Here is a 19,818-nt window from a genome sequence, read left to right as displayed (position 1 = left end):
AACACGTATTTAGTTTATTTATTGAAACTCTGAAACTCACAATAATTCCAAAATCTAAATGAATACCTAATATATATGTGCTTCAAGCCATCAATCGCCATAAATCATAATGTTATCTATACACAATATATAAATAGAATATTGAAATATCGTAATTAAAATATTATGTCACATTTATTAATTTTATTCTAGGAGTAGGTATATGTACTGTGTGACGTGAGGTAAAAAAAAGACTTTAAAGTTTAAATTAAGAGTGCTTCGAGTCTACCATAATGTTTTTCATACACCTACGAGAACGACTCCTACTTATTTTACAACGTTTTCCAGTAAGTCCACATATATATTCTATAAATCTAGTACTAGTATGCACCTATATGATAGTATGTAAATACCTTATAAACATACAGTATAATAAAATGAAACAGTTAATTTTTTTTTTTAATAATTTAACATATTTTCATAAAATGTCTTTGAAAAAATCCACGGAAGATCTGACGCCCACTCCCCGTTGTTTACGATTACGACCCTGCAGCAAGGTTAGCCAATAACCAAAGTTAAAAGCTATACATTTTTTTAACATTATTTTTAAATTGAATTACCTTTAGCTTTTAAGATATAATATTATAACTGATAGCAAATTATTTTACAACACAAAATACAACAAAATATACTATTATAGTTCTACTAAGTACCTAACAAATTGTATATTATAGGGGCGCTCGTGCCTCGCGAGTGGTGGAAAGTCGTGTAGTTCTACAATACCCGCGTGTGTGTTTAGTAGCAAATGGCAGTAGTTGACGCAGACCACCGTCGCGCCGTCAATATAATTACACTTTTTGCACAGACAATAATATCATTGTAATACAATTTTTTTTATATAATTATTATTATTATTGGGATACATAGCAATCGCGCGCGAATAGCACACCGCGTCATCGCCTATGACCTTTGTCGTCATTATTTATCATTATTATTATTATTATTATTATTATTCGCAGTACCTATGTAATAATATGTTGACAATATTATGACGCTTTTAATATTTAGTATTACGACTTCGAAAATAATATCGTGGACAGAGAAGACAAAGTTTATAAACAACACATTACCCATTAGTATCTTATACGTCTACAACCGCGTTCTTCATTGTCGCGGGCTGACCGACAGTCAACTTTTGCATTATATGATTATATTTATAGTATAAGATACTAAAATATATATCAAAGTATAAATTAATTTTTCAATTAAGTTTTTGTGCCGTAGACTCAGAAAAAGAGACTTAGCCGAAATCGCGACCGCTCCATCGAGATTTGTTGCGAAATATATGATTATTAACACGCGTTATATTATAATGTGTTATAATATTATGTTTTAAAAATTATAATTTAATTTAGGTGTAATTGTCAGCCGATCAGATTCAATCGGATGCTGTCCACACAGCAACAGCTTCGACGAAACTGCGCCACTACCTCCTATTGTAATATATCATTATTATTGTAAATTCCTTCATGCGAGAAATGTCTTTTAAACGTTTAACCACATCGCCACCATTGTGGAGTAACGTCATTGTATGCCTTTTATATACCTGCAATTTTACTGGTGAGTATAGGTACTATATTACATATTTAATTATTATACAATGGAAACCAAAATTAATAATATATGTTATTGTGCTCAACATCGATTGATTATCAAAATAAGGAGGGCAAGTGTGTTCTGCTTTGCTGTACAATGTATAGATACTAGATGTACTAGATTTCATAGGAGTCTTCACTATATTATGAATGTGTTGAATTTGAATTTGATCGCATGCCAAAAATGATTCTGAGCGAAAATCACCCTATATTACTAAATATATTTTATGATATTATATTGCTATTAAAGTAATTTATTGGTCTATACTAGTAATATAATAAGTTGAATTCAGTTTTGCCGCAAAGATTGTATTATAAAATTACATTATTAGTATAAAATAAAATGATATACTTTAGGAGTTTCAAGGGCCCAAGAATAATATTTTTAAACTACAAAAAAATCTTTAATTTTCATTGAAATGTCTAATTTTATCTTAATTAAAATTGTTATCTACTAAATTTTATACATTTTTTCAGATGAATGGTTACAGTTTGAAATACTTATGGCAAAACTTGATTTAAATTCAAATATTTTATATATTATTCATTAAAAAATGATTTGAAAATGTTCATGATTTTGACGAAATCTGTCAACATTATAAATTACTATTTAATTACATTCTTCAAATCTCTGATATTATTAAGCTGCAGTAATAAAAACTTATTAGAACCCTTATATTATTTTTTTCAAGCTTTTTAACCAAGCTTTTTCTACTGACTTTTTTCTACTTATATGAAAAAAAAAAAAATAATAAATATCGTAATGTAAAATGTTTATTAATAGCTCAAAAGGGGTCAAAATGTGTTGAAAATTAGTTGTTTTATTTCACAGGAATAGCGTCGAATTAACTCCTCTTTTATACGCACACAAACAATTAAACATTAACTACTTTAATCAAAACATTATTCGCCATATATAATACCTATCTTAATAATTTCTTTATTTAGTTTTAGTGTCAAGTTCAGAATATTTGGGATGTTTTTTGAACGATGATTTAAATATTTCAAACGGTTTAGTTTTATCATTAGCTTCTTTGACACCTCAAGAATGTTCGGACGAATGTAACACAAACAATTACTCTTATGCCGCAATTAATAATGAACCGTAAGATAAAACAATCGGTTTTCTTTTAGTAACCGTATTTTCATATGCTATTGATATCCATGTGTTCGTGCATAGATTGTGTCGCTGCACAAATAATTACATGTCTAAACTGACGAAGGAAATGGATGACGATTGCAATGTGTCATGCAACGCTTCAGGAAATGCTTCAAACGAGAGGTGTCGAACGCATTTTAAAATGTTTAAAACATATAATACAAGTACAATAGGTACTTATATACTTAAGATATCTAAAAGTTATACTTAAGATAGGGCCATTCAGACTGCAGATTATTTAATATACACACATATACGCAATACTATAAAAGATAAGTTATGTTTTAAATGAGTAATAATCTTGCATATATATGTATAATTTGAAGGCGATGAAAAATATCCTCAAGCGATCTACCTCGGATGTTATGGAGAAAAAATGGGTGACGACAAGAACCGATTGCTGAAATTCCCCCACGAGAGGTACGATGATAACACTCCACAGAAATGTTCCGAAGAATGTTTCAAAATCGGATTTCTGTACTCTGGAACAACAAATGGAGAAAAGCAGGGGTAATATTAATATTTATAAACACGCAATTTATATTATATTGTATATTTATGATGAGTATAAGGTAGCTATATTTGATTAAATTAATTATCTAATTATGCGAATACAAAATATTATGTATTGTAAATAGTAAAAACTGATATATTAATTATTTCCAAACTTATTTCATAATTGAATATAGGTTACATGTTTTCTTCAGGACTATTAGGTAGTTATATGGAATGTGAAAATAATGCGCAGTACACCAATATATTATATATTATAATTAGGAGATGGAGTGTTATATTTTTATCCCTCGAAGGATACTAAAATGTTTAATGTATCCATGTTTTTACTAACCACGAATATAATATTATTTTTATATATACGATTTTCACTCAGTGCCAATTGTGTTATTTAAAATACTCAGTGGAATTATTCGATATTTCGATGTTGCGTTACAAAATATATATTATAGTGAATTATGTTAAGCAGATCCGTATACTATATATATTCAATGGATAATATGCTAATGTAATTATTTAACAGGAATCGTACCATCATAATATTTTGAACAGTAATATAAAAACCTGTGTAAAACTATAAAATTCTTGTAAAAATAAATCGTAATCGCAACGGTCCTCAATACAAAAATGTAGGTATAATAATATATGGAATGATAATTAAAAATATTATATAAAAAAAAATAATATTCAATTGCTTAATGTCTACGTGTGTTACAAATTATACTATGTAAATAAACATTTAGGTGTAACAGTTGTTTTTATTTTTATTTCATTTTGGATTTTTTAAATGCTCCTATTATTATATTTATGTTTCGATACATCATAACAAATAGTTACCTATATATAATTTTATATTGTGTAGATAATTACTAGGTATGTAGCCATATAGGTCGACGTCGTTCACGAATAGTCAGAACTGAGAATCTAAAAGAATCGTCAAATGCTATCAAAACAGTTTTCTCAATCAAACATTATACACAAGCATAATAAATAACAATCACTATATTATGACATTATCAAATAAAATATATTTATTAGATTTCATGGTAGTATAGAAAATATTACAAGTATTTTTTACTACGATCATATAAACTCGTTAAAATTAAATAATATAATTCGAAATAAAACATTAAACATGCGTGGTGGAGTATATTTATCATTTTTTATAAGAGGTGGATAACAAATAATATTATGGTTCACAGACCCAGAAAAACGCCCACATTTCTAATAAATTAATCAGTACTTTATGTACAAAAATTTTTATTTTTATGTACTTATTTATTACCAAATGTCTCAACAAATAATTATATCACTATCTAAAGTATTATTGGAAAAATGTGTAGGTTTTTTTTTTATCATATATTATTATTATTATATACACAATCTAAAAATATTATTTTACAATAAGCGTATGTGATGGAGGTAACATGGCTTGAGTGTCAGGAGATAAGAAGCCACTCATTGGAGGCACTTAAGGTTAGAATGTTAGGCTAGGATTTTACCTACCGTAGGTTGATCTGAGGTGAATAGATTGAAGAGTAGAGGTGCTGTTACAAATCCTTGAGGTACCCTTGCGTGGATTGGTGATACTTCCGTGGAAGGAGAAAACAGATCAAACGGAAAAATGTCTGTTTTCTAAATAGGATTTAAATAATAGAAAATAGTATCGTGGAAGAATAGATTTGAGTGTAGGTTTTCTAAAATTAATTAACTTCATGTGCGTTTTCAAAGCTTTCAAATGGAAAGACGACCAAATTGCTTTATAACTACCTAGTTTTCGACTTGACATAATTGCTCTAAATCTAATGCTGAACGTATATACTGCAAATTATTATGTTGATTTTAATTTTTTTTTTTTCAGAGCTGCTTGTTGGTGTGGTAATCAATATCCCTCAGAAAAATTCAAAATAAGCGACGCAAAATGTAATGCCATCTGTTCGGGTGACACGTCGAAAAACTGTGGTGGTTTGTGGAGACTGAGCGTTTATTCTACTGGAATCGTTGGTTAGAAAATAATACTAAAATTTTTATAAACCTATATTATCTATATACTAGGATTTTTTAATTTTTAGTTCCCACTGCATATGCATAAATACATTATAATTATTATTTATTTTATATTGCAAACAGATTATCCACTACGAAATTTGGTCGGATGTTACAATTTAGAAGGATTCACTCGGTATGACAAAAAAATATACATTTTAAAGGAAACCATTGATTCGAACAGGTGTTTTTATATTTGCAACGAGAGAGGATATAAATACGCGGGAGTCAACGAGTACATATATTTTATTTTTTGTTTAATATCATATATCATATATACAAATATACAGTGTGTTCACCGATTTAGGGAACTCTGAATTTCTCGGCCGGATTTGTTTGGAATAAATCGATTTTTTGTTACTAACTGGTGGTATATGAATACACATTTTTCGATACATTTCAACATTTTTTGAGAATTAAGTCTGCGAATACGCAGTAGAAACTTATAAAAAAAAAATCTAGTGGAGTATAATATCTGGAGATCTTGCTGGCCATTCAATGGGGCCATAAGTGCCAAACCATTTCCCCTCATATACCCGATTTAAATGATCTCTAATAATATGAGCATTATGAGCAGGAGCTCCGTCGTGCTGAAAATAGAGAGCAAACTTTGAACAATTTATTTAATTTATTGTGTAATTATTATAAAATAACTATTGTTCGCCAGTACCAGTTGTACCTAAGTCGATTTTTAATAAATAATTTTGTATTCATATTATGTTAGTATTGTTCATAACATTTCTAAAAATAACAATACGTACAAATATTCAAAAAGTAATCAATAAAAATTAATTATAAATGTTTAAAAATGTATTATTATTTAATAAAATTGATATGGCTCTTATTCAGTCAATATTGAACTTAGAGACATAGTTGATACATGAAAATTACTTTTAAAAAATAGGTTAGGTGTTAAAAATAGGTGTTGCAATTAAAAAAAAAATTTTCAAATATATCGAAAAATGTGTATTCATATACCACCAGTTTGTGAAAAAAAATCGATTTATTCCAAACAAATCCGGCCGAGAAATTCAGTATTCCCTGAATCGGTGAACACGCTGTACACCATCGTTAGTTTTTGACTATCTACATTAAATGTAACATTACTTATAATATACGTATATACGTGCATATAATATAATCGATTTAGGGATTATTGTGAGTGCAGTGACGAAATATCAAGTGCAGACGAACGGAAACAGCCAGAAGAGTGTAGAAAATGTCCCGGAGACGAATCGGAATATTGTGGTGGTCCCGATCGAATTAGTATCTATGAAAATGATTGGTTTGGTTTGTTAATTTCATATTCAATTTAATTGTTAATTATTGATCCACGGCCTCGTGTTAGGTATATAATATGATGCAGACCTTTTCAAATACTTGGTTTTTTTTTTTAATGAAAACAGCTTCTAGTTTAAAACATAAAAAGCGATTAGGTCTCTTTATAGTTTTTTTTTTTTTTTTTTTTTGATTCGCCCAATTATTAAATATGGTTTGATTATCTATAGGACTATAGGAGTCCACTATAGCACACAATAAGCTTGTTTAAAAGAAAAAGTCCAAAATTCCATTGAATTCAAATTTATTACATAGGTTCATTACACCTTTTTTTTCGTATGGCGCTATGTCCGGGAGTATAGGCACGAAGTATAGGCACCCGTAGGTTTCTGTCATCCCCCTGGTGGGGGGGGGGCTCTCTTTCTAGATAGCGTGAACTGCCCAGAAAGCGATGCCACCCGTGACTGGGATTCGAACCGGTGATGGAGCGCGTCGCAGCCGACGCCTTAATCCGCCCGGCCTTTATACACTCCTTTATTACAATGACTTACTCATTGTGTATACGGGAGTCATAGAGTACAACTTTACAAGCTGTATCTTAATTACAGTGACTTAAAAATAAATAATGATTAAAATAATTTGATACAAATAATAATAATGCTTATAGGTATAATATAAAAATGAGAAACGAGTTACAAAATTACAAACAAAATGTAAAAATAATAAAATATAATATTTATAATAATGTTAAAATGGATATAAAATGAAATTATACAGGTAATACTAATTAGTAAAAATGTAAAACCACTAGAGTAAAAAAAGATTCTTATTTATCCACCCGCATATGCTTAACCCGGGTAAGTAGATTATTTCTTTGGTAGTCAGCTACATATTTAAGGACTCAATAGTTATATGACGTATGACAATTGTCACGTCCTGGCACATGAAAATTAATTTTATTAAGTAAGCTAGGTGCATCAAATTGCTCTAAAATTAATTTATGAAAATAAAGTCAGGTACGAAACGTAATTGGTGATTGTATTTTGTATTTATATATGTAGGCAAGGTTACCGGAAATCTATCAAATACTCATTTTGGATGCTTCGAAAACTCTTGGATGTATCCAGTGATGGATGGATGGAATATATCATTTCCTACTGAATTGAACTCACAAAAATGTGCGTCTAGTTGTTTCACCCGAGGGTTTCCATTTGTAGCACTAGTGTCTTCGTGAGTTCTTCGAATTGTCTCTATGGATATTTTTTTCAATAATAATATTATTTTTATTGTTATTATATAATATTTGCCATGTGACATACTCGTAAATCGTAATAGTCGTGTTATAGATTTAATATGTCAAATTGTCAAATTTTTGAAAAATGTATACTATTATTATAATAATTTGGTATATTAGGTATTTTGTTGTAATTTTAGAAAGTTATATTTTGCGTGATTATTCATAATTTTTCGTCACCTTGATAACTATAATTCTTAAAAAAGATAGCTCCCCCGCTCTTTAAACTAAAGAAAAATTTATGGTAAATCCCCCTCACCAATATGCAATTTCTAAGCATGCCTCTGGTCCTGTTTAAAAAGGCTTTTATTCAAGAGAAATTAATATCCCATATAGCCCATGGCTGTAATAAATATACAATAACGTATTATATAATAATAATAACTAATAATAATAGTACTGATAACTACTACTTAACTACCTATTATACTAACTACAGTAGCGTACGCAAGATTTAATTCGGTTAGGGTTTTACCTTTATATTGAGTAGACCAATGGTTAATCCCTATTTACATTATTTTTTGTTAGGTAAACAGTTTTTAAATAATTGGTTAAAACAAATGATAGAATTAGTATAGAATTCGGTATTTTAGTTTATACGTTTAGAGAATTTAACCTGACCGTCTACAAAGACTCTTCAGGACATCATTTTATAACATCACAATATTATAAATAAATAATAAATAAGAGACCAGGGGGGTCTATTCCCCGTATCCCCTCCGTAAGTACTCCACTGCTTCAAGTCGTAATACACGTGGTTATAATTGAAGATAAATGATTTATGATATGACGATCAAGGTAGACATTTAAAAATGTTCTTAATATAAGCCGAAATAAAATTGAAATTATATGTAGGTTATCCATGTTATTGCCATTTTACAATTTATTTTATAACTATAAAAAATGACTAACAATAATCTACTCTGTGTACCTATTGATTATAATATGGTTAATGAGATTTTATTTAAAAGGAAAAAATTAGAACAATTTTTGGAGGGGGTTAGATGTTAGATCCTTAGAACTCTACCGCTACGTACGGCACTGACTATCTAGGTACTATATATACATGTGTATGCACTAATATTGTGTTATATGGTAATAATTATTTGATGTGATCCGCTACGTCTGCGATCGATATGTTATATACGCGATCAGGACGAAGTGTATGTGCAGTTTTGACAGTCCACCAGTCGAAGCCAAAGTCAAAGCGGGAGGACCTCATTGCAATGTCCCGTGTTCGGGTGGTACAGAAAGTGTGTGCGGCGATCGTACCCACTACAACGTGTTTTCAACTGGCCTGAAAACATCCAGGGTGGCCAGTGACCATTACCTGGGCTGTTACGAGGAGACAGACGTGTACAGAGCGTTCAAGAAAAACCAGTCCATCGAATTTCCGTACGTCAACACGCCGAGAATCTGCTCCAAGCACTGTGACAGAGCGGGCTACGAATATTTCCAACTATCTAACAGGGAATCGTGTTTTTGCGGAAACAGCCATCCGGCGGATGACGGTGCGGTACGAGTCGACGATAACAAGTGTTCTGCTCAATGCTCAGGTGACGCAAACAAGTATTGCGGTGGAGTGTTTAAAATCGCAGCGTTCCGTATAGGTAAAGTAATAAGTATTTTGTATATAAATTTAATCAGATCGCTTTGTAATAAAAATAAATTATATTATACTTGCTTCGACTTAGGTCTGGTTAAAATAACCGATATTTTTTACTCATTTCTGTCTTCCTTAAATTTAAACACATATATAATACAAGCTCTAATCAATGATTAAACAACCATTAATTTTTTACCAATAAACCATTAAACATTAATTTACCACTTCTTGGTTCTGGAAATATTTTTATGCAAACACAAATAACTGGAGACAGCTTCAATGAATGGTTAACAGCCGATGTAATGAAGTAAATGCGCAGTATTGTCGAGATTGGTATTCGTCTGTAGGTAATAGGTATATCCAGAATATTAAATGTAAAATTTTATTAAAAATAGCACAATAACTAAAAAAATTGCTTAATTAATAGGACGCCACATTTATCAGTTCAGATTTAGCTTGATTCGTTTTAATATTAGAACTAATTGACCCATCGACTATCACTAAACTTAAAAACTAAAAGCAATATAATTTTTTACATTTTGTTGAAATTGTTTTTATTTTGAATTCATTAAGGCAGTTTTTTTTTTTATTAGCTTCTAGTGTACCTATGATAGATCAACAATTATCAAAATATAACAGATAATTCATGAAGGCAGTTATGAGCTTTTTAACTATTAAAATTATGTTTAACTCTTATAACTTATTAAAAACATATATCTTCAATAGATAGATGCATATAGATTTAATTATTACAGTCGTCACGTGGTGCACCTCGTAAACCATGACATTAGACTTAAATATCATTATATTAAAATATTTTTGTAATAAGCTGGTACAATTATCTGTACGACAATTATAAGTTATATAACTGCAATAAAAATTGATTTAAACAAAAATATTCAACTATAGTTTATTACTTCCTAATTAATTATTATAATAAATGATTTGTTTTGATTTGAATTTTACAATTTTAGAGGTAGTGCATGGTATTGACACATTTGGATTATCTTTAAAGCTATCAATAATAATAATTCATCAATTTGTTTATTTACTATAGGAATGATTGCTGACAAAAAATATAATTGTTCTACAGATTGCGAATGCTATTTTTTTCCGAAACACAATACAACCAAGATTGACTGTTCAAAAAGTAACCTAATTGACCCTTCTGCGATTATTACTGATTTAAACACAACTTCGTCGTCCACTAGTTTAATTTTGAGAGACAATTTGATTGAAGTCTTACCTAATTTAACAAGTTTTCGTATCGCTTTATTGGATATCAGTAATAATAGTATAAAGACATTGGATGCCAATCTTTTACCTAGAAGTTTAAAAGTGAGAAAAATAATAATAATTTAGTATACGTTGTATTTATGCATAACATGAATATTATATTGTTTCCATCATCTGCAAGGTCAATAAGTTTTCAATTTTAGAAAAATATTAATCAAAATCATAATACCAATGAGTAAAACAATTATTTACTGAACGTATTTATATTTTGCACGGCTTTATTGCCATACGTCCTAAGAAATAATTTCCAATCAAAATTTGATTAACCTACATGCATGCAGTTAGTATTCTATAATAACGTGTAACTATCTAGGTCTACTATATAGAGTCTATAATATACACCTGCAGCTTGCAGCTTATAGTTTATTTAATTTCAATTAAACTATAATACTATTACGATTTTGAATTATATGTTAAAAATAATATATATTATGTTTAACACTCGAACAATGTATATTTTCTAATATAATGTTGTTATTTTAAATTATTTCTGAAGGTTGTGTTTGCCGATAATAACAAACTAACAACCCTAAACGGTAACGCATTGACATTATTGCAAAGTCTAGACGTCATAATGTTATCAGGAAACCCGTGGCCATGTGAATGCGATTTGTTAAACACCTTACAAAAATATAAATCAAAGGTCCGAATTCATACTCATAATATAAAATTACTGCAGTGAGCAGATAATCGCGGTAATTCATCGGTTCATTGAATTTGCAGATCGGAGATATGAAGAAAATCACTTGCACGTCTTCCTCGGTTCCGGTTATCAACATGGATGAATACGAACTTTGTAAAAAATGGAAAATTGATTATTTTTACTCCTTTGTCGCCTTGAGTTTCGTTTCATTCGTTTGCCTGCTGTCCGTTTATTTTAACTTGCACAGGACTGTTTGGTTGTACATACGCAACATCCAATGCGATTCTTGCGATCTGATGACCATCATGCATCACGTCAACAATGACAGCAAAGATTCCGAGGAAACTTTCATGCAACGTATTCAATATGAAGAACTCGTGTTGGCCACTGACAACTGGAACCAGAACCGCGTGCTTGGCGAGGGTGGCTTCGGGGTGGTGTACAAAGGCAATTGGAGGCACACGGACGTAGCGATCAAAAGACTGAAAGGCGAGGTTGGCGTGATGACATTATATTACCATAAAATGGGTTATGCCTTAAATGTTGATTTCGTATCTTTATTTCACACTTTATAGGGAGTAGCTGAAAAAGTAGTAAACATGCACACTTTGGGTGACAGGCTTTTGCAGAATCCGTCGAAAGAAATTATGTATCTGAACGCAGTTAAACACGATAACGTATTGTCCATGTACGGGTTTTGCTTCCATTTGACTGGATCTTGTTTGATATATCAATTTATGGCAAACGGGTCGCTCGAAGATCGATTACAATGCAAGGTATATACGATTTATCTCTCTCTCTCTCTATATATATATATACCTATTTTATAAATAATATGATAACCAATAATCAAAGAAATAGTATTATAATATCATATAGTCTACTCTAAATGCGTTTTTATTGTTTCCATTTTAGCAAGTAGCCAAGTACCTATACGGCTATACGTATAAATTACCATTACGATAAAATATTTGTTGTACTTATTGTACAATTTGTTGTAATTTGTTGTACAACTTGCTGTACCTATTTTAATGTCACGATAATCAATACACTTTTTACTGCAGGAAAATTCTCATGCTGCAGACTATATAAGTATTAAGATTTAAGTTATTATCCGTTATATATGCATCCAAAATACGATGACAAATAGTTATAATTTACTCAAAAATCTGGTTAGAAATTTAGGATTTTTGGAAAAAAAATTGTCCACTTACCTTAATATTTTGACATGTATATCCTACATACCTACCTACCATCATATTTTCATACGCCTAGATCATAATTATTTATTTATTGCTTTCACTATACTTATTAAGTGCCGTTTAATTGTATAATCGGTATTGAATGAAAATATATTATAAATATAAATCAAACGCATCATTTGAGAAGGATGAATGTATACTGACTATACGGTAAATTCTCTGAACAAATGTATAAAAAGTATGTTACTCCTTATTCAATAATTAGTAGATTTTACAAAAATAATAAATACTAAATTAATTTTTTGCAAGTATGTAATATTTTGATTAAGGATTAATTATCATTCATCAGTATCAGTTATGAAAATCATATACAAAGAAAATATTTATAAGAGTCAAGTTGGTATTCTATACTGTATACATATTGATTACACTATGATGAATATATTCTTACCTCATCACATCACTAAAATTATTTAATGCTCTATAGTTGATGTTTTTTCTTTCTATTACGTGAACCAAAACTAGATTATCATTCACGTACCCATTTTGTACCGCAGACAATCATCTTTAATGCTATCAATATAAGGGCGTAACACGTTTCCACCAAAAAGTATAGAACCTTCCCTTTTCCACCAATACCCGTTTCCACCAAAGGTGTATCTTTCCCTTTTCCACTAATATCCGTTACCACCAAATGAGAGCTACCTATAATTAAACCACGGTTAATTTACCAAAATAATTTGTATACTATATGCTTATATTAAAATCTTTAATACAGTAATACATTTATTTAAAATACTAATGCTGGATTGAAAAAAATGATATATTAGTGTATTTAGTTATGTATATATTGTATCTAATTATATATACAATTGGTTGATATTTTTTTTTTCAATCGTAGAATATAGTAGTAGGTATAGGTACAATTGTTTTTATAAAAACATGGTAAATAATTTTATTTGGTGGAAACGGATATTGGTGGAAAAGGGAAAGATACACTTTTTGTGTAACGGGCATCGCCCCAATATAATTGTTTTAAAAAAAAAAAAAAAACATTGCTTAAACATTTTTCCGACCTTCCTAAGAACAGACAGAACAGTAAGAACTGGGTTGAACACCTTGATATACCTAGTTAATATATTTATGTATATATATGTATTATGTATTGTATACATTACAATACATTGTAAATTATTCTTATTAGAATGGCTTGAAAAAAGTTTTTCTTTAATTTCAATAAACAATTTTTATTTTGCATATACACTTAAATTTAAAATTAAAGTAATATTTACGTGAGCTACAAATTTTTTTTCAAACTCATCACGTTGACAATACTATTTTGAAATACTCTCTAGTTGTACATATCATATTATATAGAATGGAACAAATCCATTATCTTGGAAGATGCGTGGAAACATAGCGACAGGAATAGCAAGAGGCTTACAATTTTTGCACAATGTTGAACCGTCTTTGATCCATGGCGATATAAAAAGGTAGGTATAATTTACAGTAAACGCAATTCTATTGTATACTTATGCATCACATAACTTTAACTGTTAAACTTTAACATATTGATTAATCAATGTCCGTTTTTATAGTGCCAATATACTTTTGGACTCTAACCTTACGCCCAGAATAGGAGATTTTGGACTCGCTCGAACCGGACCGCTGCAGGAACAAATTAACAAAAGCGTTGAATTTGATGTCAGCCACGTGTGTGGTACAAAGCCTTATTTACCTGAAGACTTTTTCAGGAACAAAAAACTATCGACCAAGGTGGACACTTACAGTTTCGGTGTGGTATGTGCTCAATTCAGCGTGGTTGCAGTTAAACTCAAATGATAAATAATATTGTTCTAAGAATTTATATTTATTTATTGACACTCATTATTTAAAAAACTATTAACATCTTTGAAAATTTTTTTTTACATAATTTTAAGTTACTACATTTTTTTAAAGGCAAACATTTTAGATTCTGAGCTGATCGATGAATGTATTGATTTTATAATGTTGTGTGTTTTGTTTTTGTTGTCTATGTACTATGTACATAATAAGTTGTCAAAATAATGCTTTGATTTTCAACTTCAGTAGCTTTTCCGGTTAGAAAGTGAATCTAGTTGGTGCATTGAGGAGGTCAAATTTTGAATTTTCCACTAATTTTCAAAAGCATCGGAAAAACAAAAAAAAATTAAGGAAAAACGGGAATTTTTAAGCAAAATCAATTTTAAAGAAAACAAATTTTAATATTGGTGTAACTCAAAAACAAAATCATCCTAAACGGCTAGACACATGACATTTTCACTAAATGTTTATACTAGTATTTTCTATACTTGATAAAATTTTCAAAATATTTCAAATAATTTTAAATTATTGATAGACATTTGAAATATTCAATCTTTTTAGTTTTTTTTTTTTTTATAAATTACATTAAAATTTTATTCTTTTTGTAAAAATCTTCAAAAGTTCAAAATGTAATTCAAGGCTCCTAATATATTGTTACAATGAAAGAAAAAATAGATTTTCACAATTTTTTAGTTTGAATTTTAACAAAATATGTAAAAATTACAAAAATTGGCAAATTATTTTGGGTTAGAAATTCATAAAAATTTATCTTTTTAAATTTTATCCAAGGTTTTAAAATTCAATACAAGATTCTTCGTGAGTTTTTCTACTTTTATCAATTAAAAAATGCCTATCAGAAATCGAATTTAATTTTTATGAGCATTTTTGTTATATGACATTGGATATTCACTCAATTTCTCTTGTGCCGATATTCTTAGATCATCTTATATAATTATTTCTCAAAGGTTTATATTACATTGAATGTACGAGTATAAATGTACAATCAGCTATATGTAGTACTAGTACAATGAACAATCAACACGAAACGGGATTTATATAATCTCATGTATGTTATCTTTTAAACGTCTGTAAAGTATTGCAATATGTATTTTTGTTCACAGGTGATGTTCGAAATCGCGACTGGTCTAAGAGCATTCAATAGATACAAAAATTACAAATATTTGGTAAGATTATGTCGTGATGAATAATTAAGCATCTATTAGTTATTTCATAACCGCAAACCCTATGCCAGTGACGGTCCTTGACCAATTCTAGGGGGGGGGGGGCGAAATATTTTTCACATTAAATACAATAAGTACTCAAAAATATAAGTCATAAAAAAATGTATTTCATGTAATAATTTTATATTTTATATTTAACCAAGGGGGGGGGCGTTACACCCCCCCCCCCCTCCCTCCACCCGTAGGACCGCCACTGCCGTATGCAGTATTGCAGTATCGACTTATTCTAATAATGTTTAATTCAGAAAGAATTGGTGAATAAGCACGACAAATCTTCGATTGCAAATATCGCTGACAAAAAAGCTGGACACGATTCATTTCATATTTTCGAAATACTTATAACCTTGGGGAAAGCGTGCGTAGAAGACGTAACTGAAAAACGTCCGGAAATGGTCGTTGTTTACATGAATCTTCAAAACGTTTTGCCGTCGGAAACCAACGTAAATAATGGTATGCATGTGATGACTGATGATAATAATTTTTGTCGATGTACATGTTAAGATTCGTGTGAATAAAATATACAGTTATTGTAAATATTTAAAATATTTGTAAATAATATAGATCGGGCAAAGTATATACAATGCCCGAGTTGATCAAGCCTTGTAGATTATTACTTTACATCAGAGGCATCATTTGGGGGGTGGCAGGGTGTGCGGTTGCACCCCTTACTTTTAGAATGTTACAATATTGGCCTGCGCCTTGCTGAAGCCTAAAATAATGCACGAGCCACGAATGCACAATTATTTATAAGATTAAAATCAAATTGTAATAACCGGTCTAAAATGTATGGAAATAATTGAATGCAGGATAATATACATATACGTATATATATCTATTTTTATATGGCCTGGTGAAATTTCAAAATGGCCTGCTTGAAACTTCGCACACCCGAAAAAAAAACCTGAAATGACGCCCCTGCTTTACATATTTTATTTTAGGCCAAACTTTGTATACAAAAACTGGTATTGGAATTAAAAAGTGTTGTGTTTGTTACGATTATTATTATTTTAAATGTAATACAAGTTCATCGTATTAAAGCTCAAGTTTATTCTTGGGTATGGTGCTATGTCTGGGAGTAGGCCCGAAGGCTTATATTTCAGACGCCTATATATGGCAGAATTTTAATTTTAAAAGTTTTAAAAAAAATGTCTGATATATAATTTCTAGTTTTTAAAACTCAAATAAAATATATTGTATTGTTAGATTGAGTAATTAACATATCATTAAAACGACAAATAAGTTTATTTTTAATATAAAAAAAACTCGCACACGCTGAATATAGAAAGAATAAAAAGACACACAGAATGATCGGCAAGAAGTGCGTATCTACTGTCGTCTGCGGTCAGCTATGTAGGTGTATTATACTATAAAAATACATATCATGAACTCATACGAATTACGCTGCAAGTTAACAATATCGTGATAGGTGAAAATTAACTAGGTAGGTCATTGTCAGTGCAGCGTTCATTATCGGTGGGCCGTGGGCGATAGATAGTTTTGCAGCTTACGTTACCATAATAAGTAATAATCATAAAATTTGACTGATTATCTACAAATGATAAATGAGTTATGACACTACTTAAATAAAATCATTTGCTTATAGAAGGTTTGATGTAATTTGAAAATAAAGGAACAAAACAAGAAATTAAAAATTATAGCATGTACGTATACATTTCCCAGGCACCGTATTCAAATTAATATAATAAATGAAATAAATATTTATAATCTACTTTGCCCGAATATGCCGAGTATTCCACTAAAATGATTTTTCCACATGAACCACAACGTTATAATATATTATTAACTGTTTTTACAATTTTCAGTTGAAGCAATCGAAGGGAAGTACAACAATATGGTGAATACACATTTAAAGGTACCTACCTATATTGTACAATTATTAATTATAATAGAAAATAATATTTTTTAATTTTAACCATTTAGACATCTTAATTAGGTAAGCCTAATTTATTAAAATACAATAATTTATGTCTTTATAACGCATGTTTAGCGAACGCTTTGACAGTTTGACGGAGATTACAGAAATAAATTTTGGCTATCTGAAAATTTAATTTAATATAATATTACTAATATTTGTTCCACGGCGTAACATTTAGGCAATTTAATATATTATTTCATGCTAAACATAATAAGTAAATGTGTGTGTAGTGAATCGAAAGATTTAATGTAAATAGAAAATAGACTTCGGTCTTCAAGTCATGGTTTTGCAAGTCGATATAATATTATCAAATTATCGTGGGCGATAATGTTAGTAAGTGAATTCTAATCTACCCTATGAAAAACACCTAACCCCAAATTATTATGAATGGTAATTTATACTAGGTATTTTATTGTATAACTCTGGTGTTACAGACGTTATAGTAACACAGATACCGATACCTACCGATTAAACGTGGTAAATCTCAATCAAAATATTATAATATGATTACCCCGTTGACAATTGCCTATATATCTATGTGCTTTGTGTACCTACAAAATAGTAAAACACTGTTATAAGATTTGTAAATCTGTAGTGTATTAACTATAATGTATACTTAATACCTATTTCAGATTATTTACCTCCGTGTTAAAGTAAGTTATTCTTGATTTTAAGGAAACCAAAAATCCAGATGTTATAAAATTGGACGGAATAAAGGCAACTCTATTAGCGCCGCTCCATGAGATTCCGTCAATATCAAACTTGTATTCTAGTCCTGTACACGAAGCCGATCCTCGAAAAATCACTACCACAGAAATAAAATCTGTCAGCAATGAGATTTCGGTATGTCTCAACGGGTATCAATACCGCAAAATAAGATAACTATTATAACATAATAATATACTCGTTTTTTATCTGATGCATGTATGTTTTTGATAGGATGAAGGTTTTTTTACGACCGATTTTTAAGTAATCAAACCAAGTAACATAACGAAAATAATTAGTTATGTTAAACTGCATGCTGACCAATATATTGTAATACCTAATCATTTGATTATATTTCGTATTTTCGTCTGATAAACTATATCGATTTCATTATTAACTTATTAATATTTATTACTTGCAACATATCATAATATCATATTGTAATGCACCATGTAGGTACAAATATTGGAATATGTCTGTCATGTTTAATTTTGAATTTAAGATACAATTTTTTTGCTAATAAATATTTTTGACTTAATGTATCAATGTACTATAACACAATATATCAATATACCTAATGAATTGTTATTTTAATTTCGTTTTTAACCTAAGTATAATATTATAATTATTAATAAATAGTTATTTTCATCATTATTTCTACAGAAGTTGCTCTATAATTAGTATCGCAGATTCAACATCACATATTTTATAATGTAAGAAATTCTCTAATCATAATATTCAAATATTATGCTTTATAATAGTGTATTATCATACACTGTAAATGATTAAGTGTATTAAATTTGTAATATTATATTATACATTAGAAGTATGTATAGTTTTTTCATCACACGGCTCCTTCATCTCTTCATATTTTGGTGGGTTTAAAATTAGTAAAGGCACAGAGAGGAAAATATGTTTTAATGCAATACAATTTAAATTAACAGTTTTATGTTAGGAATAAAAAAATATATATTATCTAAAATCATCATCACTATTTGTTGTTCTTCTCTTTGAACTAAAACACAGTTTGAATACCTCTGATATACATAAATAAATCATTCATAGGTACTACTTATTTTAGTATCTCGTCAAAACAAAATTTAATAAAATATGAATGTTAGACTTACTAAGAATACAATATTAACTATTTATTTTTTGTGCATTTATTAAGAATTTATTATAAGACTGTTTATTTTCATAGCAGAATTATTACAAAATAGTTTTTGTTCATCTATTAGTATTATTAATGTAATTATCCATGAGTGCAATAGATAAAAAAATGTATGCTCTATAATTTTAGGATAAAGCTACTTTTTGAGATTTAAAAAGCAAATTATAGTGATTTAACTGAGAAAATATGATTTATCTAACTTGTTAACAAGCATTACTTAATTAGTATAGGTAACTCATATTGTTATTATTA

At 29.3% G+C, this 19,818-nt stretch overlaps 1 protein-coding gene across 3 annotated transcripts; it reads left to right on the top strand.

Moving 5' to 3' along the window:
* The first annotated feature begins 770 nt into the window (after positions 1–770).
* On the top strand, positions 771–18,771 carry LOC107174019 (uncharacterized). Of its 3 annotated transcripts, none has more exons than XM_089222473.1 (20): positions 771–858; positions 1,395–1,599; positions 2,583–2,739; positions 2,815–2,966; positions 3,120–3,303; positions 5,168–5,310; positions 5,437–5,587; positions 6,503–6,642; positions 7,692–7,860; positions 9,080–9,534; positions 10,588–10,868; positions 11,323–11,469; positions 11,550–11,963; positions 12,045–12,245; positions 14,049–14,164; positions 14,270–14,471; positions 15,635–15,697; positions 16,000–16,204; positions 17,578–17,627; positions 18,366–18,771. In XM_089222473.1, exons 2-20 carry the CDS (start codon positions 1,509–1,511, stop codon positions 18,570–18,572), a joined length of 3,528 nt encoding a protein of 1,175 aa, XP_089078599.1. In that variant the 5' UTR covers positions 771–858; positions 1,395–1,508; the 3' UTR covers positions 18,573–18,771. The 3 variants fall into 3 exon arrangements, with proteins under 3 accessions (XP_089078599.1, XP_089078601.1, XP_089078600.1); XM_089222474.1 differs by lacking the exon at positions 771–858 and having other exon boundaries at positions 955–1,599; positions 18,366–18,533; positions 18,630–18,771; XM_089222475.1 differs by lacking the exon at positions 771–858 and having other exon boundaries at positions 954–1,599; positions 10,624–10,868.
* Positions 18,772–19,818: the final 1,047 nt, after the last annotated feature.

The sequence above is a fragment of the Diuraphis noxia genome, unplaced genomic scaffold (assembly GCF_037042655.1).
Source record: "Diuraphis noxia isolate RWA-SAM2 unplaced genomic scaffold, SU_Dnox_SAM2 contig0003, whole genome shotgun sequence".
NCBI lineage: Eukaryota > Metazoa > Arthropoda > Insecta > Hemiptera > Aphididae > Diuraphis > Diuraphis noxia.
The sequence above is the reverse complement of the archived record's forward strand: the minus strand, read 5'-3'. Positions and strand labels throughout refer to the sequence as shown.

What these genes read in the sequence shown, in the direction of transcription:
- LOC107174019 (XM_089222473.1), top strand. Translation starts at nt 1,509, where the DNA reads ATGCGAGAAATGTCTTTTAAACGTTTAACCACATCGCCACCATTGTGG. An exon ending in ATATACCTGCAATTTTACTG is followed by an intron (nt 1,600 to 2,582) that starts GTGAGTATAGGT and finishes TTCTTTATTTAG; the next exon opens with TTTTAGTGTCAAGTTCAGAA. An exon ending in ACAAAAATTACAAATATTTG is followed by an intron (nt 15,698 to 15,999) that starts GTAAGATTATGT and finishes TGTTTAATTCAG; the next exon opens with AAAGAATTGGTGAATAAGCA.